The following is a 12,281-nucleotide window of genomic DNA, read 5'->3' as shown; positions in this document are numbered from 1 at the left end:
TTGGGATTCTGTATATAAATATATGGTGATATGTTAGCTGATGTCTATGTAGTTCCCTACTCTACTTCCCTACTCCCCAGGATTCATAGTAGTACTTTGTTATTCCCCCTTTACCAAACACAAAGGGCATATACCAGTTTGCAGTCTACCTAAGGCTTCCAAAGAGAATAGATGCCTAGCCCACCAGTAGTGGCATGCTTCATCATCGGTGCCTATCCACACCCTGGTAGGAGAGTGCCTTCAGAGCAGACTCAAACAAGATTATGAGTTCTTATATAAACCTTAGCTACATCTCCCACCTGACACGCATGATTCAAGAACTCTATAATAGGATAATGTGTCAGAGTATAAATGAAGGTTTGCCTCACAAATGAGTTATGCATGCTTTTGGTATTGGAAGCGTGCTTCATGAATGCTCTATACATGCGCACACACATGTGGTGGTTTTACAGCTAATTTGACATAGCACACATACATATGGTGGCTTTACAGCAGGTTTGCCATGGCACACAAAATGACACAGCATTATTCTTATTTATGGTTTATGCTGCCTAAATTACTGTTGATGATTAAACCTTTGCGAACACTTCAACATTTAGGAGCTAGGGCTACACAGGAAATAGGTGTCTGTTAGATATGTGCACACAGCCTTGCATTATAAGCATCTGAACACTCACAGGTCTTCAGGGAATCTGAAGCATCCTCTTGTGACAGAACGCAGGATTGGGTATTTAATAATGGAAAACTACCACTGAGTGACCAATCATTTTATTTAACTCTACGTTTCCCTAGGTACTTCTAATGGAGAAGTTTCCTCTAGATCAGGTGAGAGCTTTAGGCCTCCCAGCAATGCATGGAGTACATGTGTAGATAGGCAGGGATATATTGACAGCCCTGATGAAGGCCCCAGACATGTAAGTGCTCTTAGCAAGAGCTGAAACATGTTGGCTAACTAAGGGATTTTGAGATACTAATTCTCAAAGGAACCCTACCTGTTGTTTTCACTCATACCCTTGGTATCCCTACGATAAAAAAGGAAGTTACTTGGGCTATACCGGAAGGTATTTTTAACAGTTTCTTTTTTTTCTGGATCTCTGCTTTTATCCAGTAGTATACTTTATATAAGAACTCCCAATTTTGGTTGAGTCCGCTCTGGTGGTACCATCCTACCAAGGCATGGATAGGCGCCGATGAAGCATGCCACTACTAGTTGGTGAGGCATCTATTCCAATTCTCTTTGAAAACCTTAGGTAGACTGCATAGTGGTTTATACCCGCCACCCCTTTCTTTCCCCTACCCACTATTTTTGCCTGGTTGCCCCTTTGCATTTGATACATTTTATGTGGGAGAATGGAACCAGGATTATCTCTTGCTCTCTTTGTGTGTGAATATTCCCTCTTTAACTCCTGTTTTCCTAGTTTCTTCACTAGCAGAGTTCACTGGCTAGAACTGAAGCTTTTGCTTAAAAGTAATTGGTGGTAAAAGTAGACTTTACTGTAGTGATCCTATTACTTGCAGTAAACTCTCATTTCTTAGTTAACATCACATGGTTTCGTGCCTCAATAATTGCACAGTTCCTACATCAATGGAATCCCTTTATGAAGATCTTAAAGCTCAGATGTCCTTACCTATGTAGTATCTTCAGCTGCAATCAAATGATTACTGACATCCAAAGAATACAAGCTATTGCCCACTCTATTACAAAGCATAGGTCGTACTCATCATATAGATGTTTCATAAAGCATCACACTGATGAGTAAACATAAAACATAACTTAGGCAAATCAAAATAACATAAAAATTAACTCGGGGTTAACCATGCACGCAATGTTAAGTGTGTACGCAATGTCTTTGTTAAGTGCACTCAAGGATGTTTCACACGTCTTTCAAGTCTCTGTTTTTTTCTGGAATGTGAATAGCAGTATGCACTAAAGTCATTAGCATTCACAAAGGTTTCTGAAAATGTTCTCTTTGCCTTCACAGGTATCGAAACTGAAAGTGTGCTGAGGCCGAAGGAGGGATATGTGCTATTATCGAATAGGTTTGCTTTGTGAAACCTAGCACTCTAGCCAGCTACTTACATAATTTTACTAATTATTTTTTGCTTCTGTTCTTTCCCCCGCTGCAGCAGTGAACTGGGTGTTGGACGCTGTCTTGACAGCCGGGGCAACATGGAGGTCCTAGCAGGTGAGTATTCAGGACGACAAGCAACTTCTGAGGCTTAGGTGCAGTTTAAATAATGAGATTTAACCAAGCTGATTGCCGACTCTCAGAAGATTTGATAATCTTGTTGGTTTTTTTTGTGACTGTTTCAAGCTTGTTTGGCATTGCATTTTTTGTTGTTTGGGCATTATATCAGAATTCAAGGGGCATCGGGCACATGAGGGGCAATATATTGTTCATCTGGAAGCGGACAGTCTTTCCAGTTTTCTTTGTTTGTGCCATGGTGGGCACTTACACTTTCTCTGTAGCAACTACTTAAACAGGGTGTTTAGCCAGTGTGGCCCAAGGCATCAGACCATGCCTTAATCGTCTGAGTGCCACAAACCAAGCAGGCCCAACAGTTTGCTAAAAATGTAATTGTCAAAATTGTAATTTAAAATCCAACTTTACCTTTCAAGAAGATTTAAAATATAATGTTTCAGACACCAAACATGAAAGGTTTACCTGTTCCAAATAAAAAATGAGCACTTATGAAACATGATAAAGCACCCCAATGTTATTGTATGGTAGAGGTAGGCCTCACGGTAGTGAAAAATTATTTTAAGAGTTTTTCACTACCAGCACATGTAAGATTTAAAAGTACATGTCTAGCCTTTGAATTACAATGTACCCTGCCCTGTGGGCTACCTAGGCCTACCTTAGGTGTGATGTATATGCACTAAAAGGGGAGTTTAAGGCTTGGCAAGGGGTTTACTTTGCCAACTCGAACTCGTAGTTTAAAATTGAGCACACAGGTGGCAATGACAGACATGAGACACATTTAAAAACTACTTAAGTGTGTGGCACAATCAGTACTGCAGGCTCTCAGAAGATTTGATAATCTTGTTGGTTTTTTTTGTGACTGTTTCAAGCTTGTTTGGCATTGCATTTTTTGTTGTTTGGGCATTATATCAGAATTCAAGGGGCATCGGGCACATGAGGGGCAATATATTGTTCATCTGGAAGCGGACAGTCTTTCCAGTTTTCTTTGTTTGTGCCATGGTGGGCACTTACACTTTCTCTGTAGCAACTACTTAAACAGGGTGTTTAGCCAGTGTGGCCCAAGGCATCAGACCATGCCTTAATCGTCTGAGTGCCACAAACCAAGCAGGCCCAACAGTTTGCTAAAAATGTAATTGTCAAAATTGTAATTTAAAGTCCAACTTTACCTTTCAAGAAGATTTAAAATATAATGTTTCAGACACCAAACATGAAAGGTTTACCTGTTCCAAATAAAAAATGAGCACTTATGAAACATGATAAAGCACCCCAATGTTATTGTATGGTAGAGGTAGGCCTCACGGTAGTGAAAAATTATTTTAAGAGTTTTTCACTACCAGCACATGTAAGATTTAAAAGTACATGTCTAGCCTTTGAATTACAATGTACCCTGCCCCGTGGGCTACCTAGGCCTACCTTAGGTGTGATGTATATGCACTAAAAGGGGAGTTTAAGGCTTGGCAAGGGGTTTACTTTGCCAACTCGAACTCGTAGTTTAAAATTGAGCACACAGGTGGCAATGACAGACATGAGACACATTTAAAAACTACTTAAGTGTGTGGCACAATCAGTACTGCAGGCCCAGTAATAGCATTTAATTAACATGCCCTGTGTACATGTAATACCACTTTACCAGGGACATACAAGTAAATTAAATGTGCCAATTGGGTGTAAGCCTGTTTACCATGTTTTAACGGGAGAGCACAAGCACTTTAGCACTGATTAGAAGTGGTAAAAGTGCAGAGTCCAAAAAGTCAACAAAAATGGGTTCAGAGAACAGGAAAATGAAGGCAAAAAGCTTGTGGGTGACCCTGCAGAAAGGGCAACAGTAATGCATCTATGCACCGCAACAGGACGGGGTAGTTCCCACATGATTCCAAGAACATCTACGGTCTGGCTAAAGACTTATGTCTCCTCTCTCAGGTAACAGTGAACCTTAAGAGATAAGGACTCACATCTTTTCTCGGAGGTGGGCATCTGGTTCACTGGGTGTTAGGTTTTTGGGTACAAAGCATTTCTGGTTTTTAAATGTCGCCTTCTTTAATTTGAGGACTAGGGCAATTGTTGTGCAGTGACTACTCAAGAAGCAACCTACTCCACCGTGTAGGCTGACAGGTCTTCAAAATCCTTTTTTAGCAGCATGCATCAAACAACCCTACACTTCCAAGAGACAGTGAAGCTCAACACGCTGAACTTACAACATCCTTGACTAGTATGGTAACTCCCAAACCCGAAGATTTCCGGCACTACCATCACACTTCAAATGTATCTATAGTCTGTATATTTTGTACTGTTTCATGGCTTTGCATAATTAGGGAGTCTTAGTTCTATTCTTGCTGTTAAGAAAGTCATTTGCAGTCTGTAACAGACAAACTACACATCGGGAGAGTGAGGTACACAATCCAGGTGGGCTTCCTCTTTCCAGTCCATTGAGACAACCACGGCAAGATTTCGATTTGGATAAAGCATCAGAGAATGTCTCCAAAGGTTTTGAAATATGTCCAACAATCTCTGCAGTCACTGCAGTAATCCTGAGAGTGTTTTGTAAAACCCTGCAGACACTTGAGGAGTGCGAAATAACATTAACAGCCATCGCACTTGTGTATCTTTATTGGGCTACCTCACCCAAAGTTTAAGAACAGCTCATTACTCTATATTTCCAATTTCACTTACGGCTATCATTTCTTATTGTGAAGAGACATAGATGATGACAGGCCACCGGTCAACTTCGACCTACACTTGAAAACTCAAGGTTGTCCTATTATACCATCACACAGACTGGAGGCTAAATGAGATAAATGAGGTGCTAAGCAAATAATCAAAAATTGCATACAGACAATGAAAAAAAAAAAAAAATTATTTAATGTATCTTAAAAAACTTGCGGTGCAAAATTAAAAATAATGAATCATTTTGATCACACTATAATGTGATCGCTTACAGATAAATGATACAAATAACAAAAAAACAAGGTCGCAAACCTCTTTAGGGCAGCTTACACTGTATGAAACAAATCTGAAACTAGGAGGGCCAAACAACAAAAAGTACGCGCCCCACAGTGACACTGCCGCTCTGATTTGAGAACAACCGTGGAGAATTTTATGAAACATCTACTATCTAAAGGATGGGATGCTTCAGAAAACTAGTACCAGTACTATGTTGATGTGCTATTGCTACTCAGTGATGTACATTAGGCTCTGTGTCAGGCTCGTCAGGTGTCTCTAATTGAGGGTTAAAATAAGACAAATGTGTTAATTATCCTGCACCTCACTGATTTGTCACGCACAGAAATGTTCGTTCTAGTCACTACAGAGCATCATGGAGACCTACACCCAGCACTGCGTTGCATTAGTTAACTTTCCTGTGCCGAATCTCTGCAGCGTGAGAAGAGCTCATGTGTCAGGTTATATAACAAGTCGAAGGAGATTCAGTGACAGTCTGTGTAGCACCCACAGCCAGGTAAGGGCCAGCCTCTGTGCACGATTTTAACCACTTTAAATCTAGTCTCTTTATCCCCACAGAAACTAATCGGGCCAGAGGGTATCATGGTTGACAGTGCCAAAAGCAGCTGACAGATCGAGCATTGCCCAGACTGTCGACTGAGAACTGGCCACCCTCATCCAAGGCTATCAATAATGCCGACTCAGTTCCACGTCCAGATCTGAAACCCAACTGTCCGGTTTCAGTTTTATGGCTACGCATTCTACCTTTCCTTATAAATACACTCAGAGGATGGTTTCTGGAATGTATCTCTTTGCATGAATATACCTACTTCCTTGCACTCATAATAAAGCGTCATTGAAAGACTCACGCATAAAGCACTGAAGTGTCACGCATAAACCCTCTGAAAACATGGGCATGTCACAAATAAGCAATCACAAAACCTGGCAGTTATGCTGTGCCAGTTCAGACATGCCGACAGCCCGAAACGTTACTCCTGCAGAGGTACGCTCAGAATCCCAAACTGCGTGTAAGTAAGATGCTGATCAGGGAGAGGCTCCGCTATCCTCCCGGTACCTGCTTGATGCGCTGTTTCAGCCGGTTATCTATGAAGGGTGCCATAGGTGCTGCTCCTCGCCGGTGGTGTCTCCCATCAAGCGCCAAAATTCACTCAAAATTCACATGTGTGTGTTCCAGTGCCCATGGCTCCTGTAGCCGCAGACATGGAAGAGAGACTCGAAGCCACCAGGGCTGGTTAGAAACGCTAACCCGCGGGGCGCCATCTTCAAGCAGGATTCGTTTCATGGGGTAAGTAAGGATAAGTCTCGTCATCCATGTATTAAAACCACGCTGTTCGCACACGCACGTCCTCCCTGCGATGTGTCCTCTTGCTGTGTGCGTTCTCTGTTTGCTAGGATACTGGACCCCATTTTTCTTTCTACTGTCCAGCTGTTGTGCACTCCTTCCCCTTCACTCCCAATGGCTTGACCACAGTCCTTTTTCCATGCGTACTACCCCCGCAGTCCACTTTCTCTTTCCCTTCGCACGCCCCCTAGTCCCCTCTCTGTGTTCATGGAGCTGGAGCTGGGTGTGGACGCTGTCTGTGCCGGTGTCACGTGTGCTTCGGGCAGTGCTGGGGCCGCAGGATGGAGGCCGCTCTCTTCATCTTCTCGCTCATTGATTGCTGCGCACTCATCTTCCTCTCCGTTTACTTCGTATCCTTTGCAGGGCGGCTGAGGTGCCGCGAAGCCTAGCCAGGGCCTGAGCCCTCTCCGTCTCACAAAAGGGGCGTGGCACTCGTTCAGGGGGATGCATGCCCCCAAGTAGAGGATGCCAAAAAGGGAAGTGGGACGCCAGGAGTCGAGAGTGACCAATACATTTGGTTTGAGATGTGTATGGGAATGGGGAGTCTGCAATAATTCTGTGTAGGAGAGGGAGGTTGCTGGGTCTGTTTTAGGGGTACGGAGAGGGCTGCTGGAGAGGTTCTGTCTCTGGTAGAATTTGACTGCTGCTATGGAGAAGAGGGGGTAGTTGTCTTGGAGGTGGTTATCACGCCGTAGACTGGAGCGAGAGACTGCCGCGCATAGTACTTCGCATAGAGGGAGGGAGGAGAAGAGGGGCTTGCCACTCTTCCAGGGGATGCCTTAATCAATATGACAAAAAGTCTGCCATGAGGATAATGAATTTACTTTTATGGAAGAGAGGTTTTAAAGAGGCAGGGGAAACTCTAGGGTATGCAGTGGGATAGTAGCTGTCATTTATGTTGTTGTTTTTTTATAGTTTGTATTAGGCCAGGCTTTTCAGTGGAGCAGTGCAAGTTATATAATACACAATAAACACGAGCAAATATATAACAGCAATATAGTCTAACATAATGGCTATCACAAAAGGGGTGATAAGATATATGCATGATTCAGAAAGCTCAGAGGAGTGGGTCAGGTGTAGCAGACACTTTTTTAGGGGGCATTGGGGGGTGGAGGGGGCAGAAGAAATCGCTTAGCCAATAGGCAATAGAGTGGTGGTGGGGGAAATACCTTAGTTAAAAAGAAAATCAGGCTCTTGTTGGAATACAGCATTCAGGGAGCAATTCAAGAATGAAACAAAGATCGGGAGAGTCACCTCCTTGAATAAGTGAAGAGGGTAGTGCTTATTTCCAAAGCTTATTCTGGAGCAACAGGGATCACGGATTGCGTTTTAAAGAGTCAAACAAGGGGTTGGTTGGTCCATATTTCTGGAGCAAAGGACTTCCATACTTTGGGAGCACTCTCCAAGAAGGAGCGGATGATAGGTTGTTCTTTCCTGAAACTCAGTGGTTGTTGAAGGAGAGAGTTTGTGCTTCATCTGGCACAGCAACCACCAGATTTTTGAGTTTGGGGCCTAGGGCTTGCAAGTAATTTTGAAGATGCTTCTATATGAGGCCAATAAGGATATTGAGCTCTGGGGAGATATGTCTGTAGCAATTTGTTCTTGAAATAAGTCTAGCAACACAGTGTAGGATTTTCCCTGTGAAGAAGTTTAATAACACCTTGCTGTTTTAACAGATGTAATAAAGGCAATCTTTGTCTTGGAGCTGGTCTGTTGCCTGATAATCTCGTAAAGTGTTTTTTAGCCAGTTTAAGTTCATGTCTGAGGGGTTTTGTTTTTATCTCTGTTCTTTCAATCTAAGGTGTCTTCAGACACTTGCTTTTTGCTTCTAAGATTCATTGGGCCAGTTCATCCAATATGTTAGACGTGGTTTCATTGTAAATGTTGACCAGTTGTGTGGTAGTTTTGAATCGTCACTAGGTACCCAGAAGGGCAGTGAAATCTTATAAAATACCTACCAGTCCATGGGACAGGATGCTTACTAAAGCTACCTGTCCTTCAATAAAATCCACTTGTCCCTTTAGTGCCATGCAATGAGATGACAAATTATGGCAGCATGCTCATTATATCAGAGCTCGGATAATAGCTCCTCTCTTACGCTAGGAATCATCTTATAACAGGGTTTGGATTCTAGCAATGCTCTGGTTTTGCCATCTTTCGGCAAATCTACACACTGGGACTGGAAGTAGTAGGAAGCGGTAGATCCAGTGTTGGAATACACTTTTGAATCTGTGAATACCTATACATTTGCATGTTTTAGGGTTTTAACCATCTCTTATGTAATGTTTTCCAACAGTGGACAAGATTGGAAATTTACTTCTGAAAAGAGCAAGATTGAAACTTTCCAGGGGGTGGGGTGGGAGGGGGTGAGAGAAGGAGGGGGAGAAAACTTGTAAACTCTCAGGAGATAGTCACACAAGCAAATATACACGTCTGTTTGCTCATACTATAATGCAGTTCACAAATACCTCCTAGGGGTGAAGTTTGAGGGTCTATGTCTGTAAATTTTTGAACGTTGTAAATCTGCACTAATGCAAAAACATATATATCGTGGATTCAACTTTCTATCTTTGATTTGGTCCCCAAATTATGTCTGGAATTGGGCAAAACTTTTTTTTTTTCATAAATTAAAATTATATATCACTTCATTTACGTTTAACTGCACTGTGAGTGACTGCAATCTTTCACAAGCAGCACTTTGACTTTCAAAGATATTTTCCTTCAGTGCCAGGGATTACTATATCATTCTGTGATTGAGACCAAAAATATTATTGTTTTTTTAGCCAATGTTTTTGTAATGTTGGTGAGTTTCTGGCTGCTCCCACAAAAATATAGTTTTACCCAAACCATGACAAAACAAATCGTACAGTGCTAAGCCAAAATGCTGACAGCCAACACAAAACTATTGACTTCACCAGTGCTTGTTTATTTTCATGCTTCCCATAATCTTACCAAAACTGGCTTTACACTGATTTTCCATTACTACAATTTTTTGGACATATTAGCATGTGCTAAATGTTTTACTAGATGATGAGTCAAATAAATGACCCACAATTGCTCAGTAGTTTAGGAAAAACATTTTTTTCTAGTTGCACATTTTTTAAGTGCATTTAATTAAAAAAGTAAGAATTATCAATCATGCTTTCAAGCTTCTGCAAGTTTTTGCATGTATCCAGAGTGCATTCTGGGAGCATTGTAAGGAGTCTCACAGTGGTAAACTTTGTAAACACATGTACACATTTTTATACTGTAACCACTGTTAGTAGTGCAAGCTGAGTTTTCAGCATTCCCTTGAAGTGCTCATCCTAATAATAAAGGCTTTGCATTAATGAACTGTAAATACAAGTTTGAAAATCATGAACATATGGTTCCGATCTTAACTGCAGACAATGCTGTTTCTCAGCTCCATAATGTGGTACTGTGAACTGGCAGCCAAAGGGTTAATGTTGAAGGGGAGTGGGCCTGCTTGTCCCAAGGAAAATAAAAACATGAAAAAGTGTCCTTGACACCGCACAATATGTACTGGGGATCAGGTGATAGGAATTCCATAACTCTGGCAAGGCTAGACCTGATTTTGGAAGACATGACATTGGGGTCGCTTTGTCTTGTGACCCTGGACCGCACTTTCTGTTTAGCAACATACCCTTTTGTGAGGAACTCCTTTGAGGTTAAGGTGGAAGAGAATAAGGAAATGGTCAGACCAGTGCATGGTGTCCGATTTCAGTTCAGGTAATACTTTCACTAGCAATGAGAAGATAAAGAGTGAAGCCTCTCAAATGGGCTTGGCCCTTGCAAAGTTGTAAGTTTGTGGATTGTTGGGAAGGAATTCATTTGTGTTACCTGGTTGTCTACCGGTTCACCCCGATGAAGGTAGAAGTCCTGCAAGAAGATATTGGAGGATGAGATGAATTGATCAGTGATGAGGTTCATAAGGTGATCTGTGAAGATCTGGTTATCTCCCAGAGCATGGTATATCATGTGTATCTTTGTGGTAATTGAGAGGAGATTGCAGGGTCACTCCCTGGTATTCAAATGTGAAGTAGGTCTCTGTGCTGATGCAATTTAAGTTGAGCAAATTCCTGTGAATAAGTGGTAGGCCTCCTCCATGGCGTCCCTATTGATTTCTCAGAATAATCTAATTGAAGGGACTAATAGGTCCATTAGAGGGATAATGTAGTCAAAAAGCCAGGATTCTGTGAGGAATAGATCTAAGTCATGTGATTAAATGGTTTCTGCTTTCTTAGTGCCATTGTTTTCCTATGAACTAGCAGTTACGTAAAGAGCATTTTAGGTTTATTCTTGCTGGTGTATCAAGAGAGAGGAATAGTGATGAGGTTAGAAAGGTCTGATTTTTGTGGTAACCAGGGAGCTGTTGTTTCGTGTTGCCTTCTGTGATGTTAATTTTGAGAGGGATTAGTAAAGTTAGGCTGTTAGGTCATTATGTGATCTTCTTGGATGGTATTTTTTGCTTCTAGGGTGAGAGGCTAACTGCAGATTGAGAAGGTTTCTCCATTGGTACAACAGGTTTGGAACGGTAACTTAAATACATTTGCCATAGTGAGGTTGTTTTGATTCATTTCCATTATGTCCTAGAGGGCTGTCTGAGGTTAGGGAAAGAGAGGGGGAGCGTCCTCTGCAAATTGGTTGTCATGGAGGGTGAGACAATATAGTTTTATCGTGTGATGGGTGGTGTGTTTACGAGTAACTTGGAGAGCAATCTAGAGAATGGTTAGGGTATCGGGCAAAAAGGTCTTAGGATTTGGATAGTTAGTTGTTTCTAAATGAGTGGAGTGGAGAGCATGGGATTATGGAATCATGGAATCATTGTGCATTTGAGGAATTTCTGCTGCCCAAACTCAGAATGTGGGGCCAGACATGTTCTTTAGGGAAGTGCTGTGGTTGGGCAAAGTGATATTGTTTTTGTGTTGAGAGAGGGCACTCTATTGGTTTGTGTAGCAGTGTGAATGGATTGTCAGGAGTTAAAGTTTGAGAGAGTATCTGATTTGTTGGACTTCAGGAGATTGTGACAGTGAAAACCAAAGATATTCAAGCTGGTGTCTGACGCGTGGATCATAATGTTGCCATTGTTATAGATAGCTAGTGACTTCTGCGCTGTTTGGTTGAGGGAAGTACAGAAAACTTGTGATCATAGGGAGCTGCCATGTAAAAGTTTGTCAGTCATATAGGGAGGAGGTTGGCTTGGAGGCAAGAGTAATTCTGGGGAGCAAGTAGACTGCACATTTGTACTGTCCAACCCCATCCCCTGGTCCGCATGGTTTTCCAGGTCTGCATTAATGCTGAAATCAATACTTTTCTTCTCAAGGCCTGCTGCTTTCGATTGTTTGCATCTTCTTGTTACTTGTGACATGTTTCTTCTCTCTTACACTCATATAACTTCTCAGGACTTACATTTGACCTACTTGTGACCTTTTGCTTCACTTCCGTTGCATTGGTTTCATATATTTTTTTAATTAAAACACTTTCACATTACAACTTTTGTAATAATACAAATTAATAAAACCAGAGAAAAGAATGCACAAATAAAAATACTAAAGCAGTTTCCCAATACATATCAAAAAATTAAGTGAGTGTATCTATTTGTTCAGGCTTCTTGTTCTTCAAAATAGGCAGGCTGTTGGCTCACACCTTCCTCAGGGACTAAAAGTTTGTGAAGAGAAACTGTGAATACAATGTGTGGACACTGCTCCTGAACTGTGAATGACGGAAATGAAATTGCCAGCAGGGGCGAAGTTGTTTGAATAAGAACATACAGGAAA

General features: G+C 41.7%; 2 protein-coding genes across 2 annotated transcripts in view; one reads left to right on the top strand and one right to left on the bottom strand.

Annotated features, from left to right (window-relative positions):
- The window catches only part of NVL (nuclear VCP like), a 359,132-nt gene extending 352,774 nt beyond the window's left edge, over positions 1 to 6,358 (bottom strand). The window contains exon 1 of the mRNA XM_069233825.1: positions 6,217 to 6,358. Coding sequence (XP_069089926.1) covers positions 6,217 to 6,261 — 45 coding nt within the window. The 5' untranslated portion in view covers positions 6,262 to 6,358. The remainder of the gene's footprint in view (positions 1 to 6,216) is intronic.
- A 341-nt stretch (positions 6,359 to 6,699) lies between these two features.
- Positions 6,700 to 12,281, top strand: part of CNIH4 (cornichon family member 4) — a 94,367-nt gene continuing 88,785 nt past the window's right edge. The window contains exon 1 of the mRNA XM_069233826.1: positions 6,700 to 6,854. Within this exon, the coding sequence (XP_069089927.1) occupies positions 6,786 to 6,854 (69 nt within the window). The 5' untranslated portion in view covers positions 6,700 to 6,785. The remainder of the gene's footprint in view (positions 6,855 to 12,281) is intronic.

The sequence above is a fragment of the Pleurodeles waltl genome, chromosome 5 (assembly GCF_031143425.1).
Source record: "Pleurodeles waltl isolate 20211129_DDA chromosome 5, aPleWal1.hap1.20221129, whole genome shotgun sequence".
Taxonomy (NCBI): Eukaryota; Metazoa; Chordata; class Amphibia; order Caudata; family Salamandridae; genus Pleurodeles; species Pleurodeles waltl.
The sequence above is the reverse complement of the archived record's forward strand: the minus strand, read 5'-3'. Positions and strand labels throughout refer to the sequence as shown.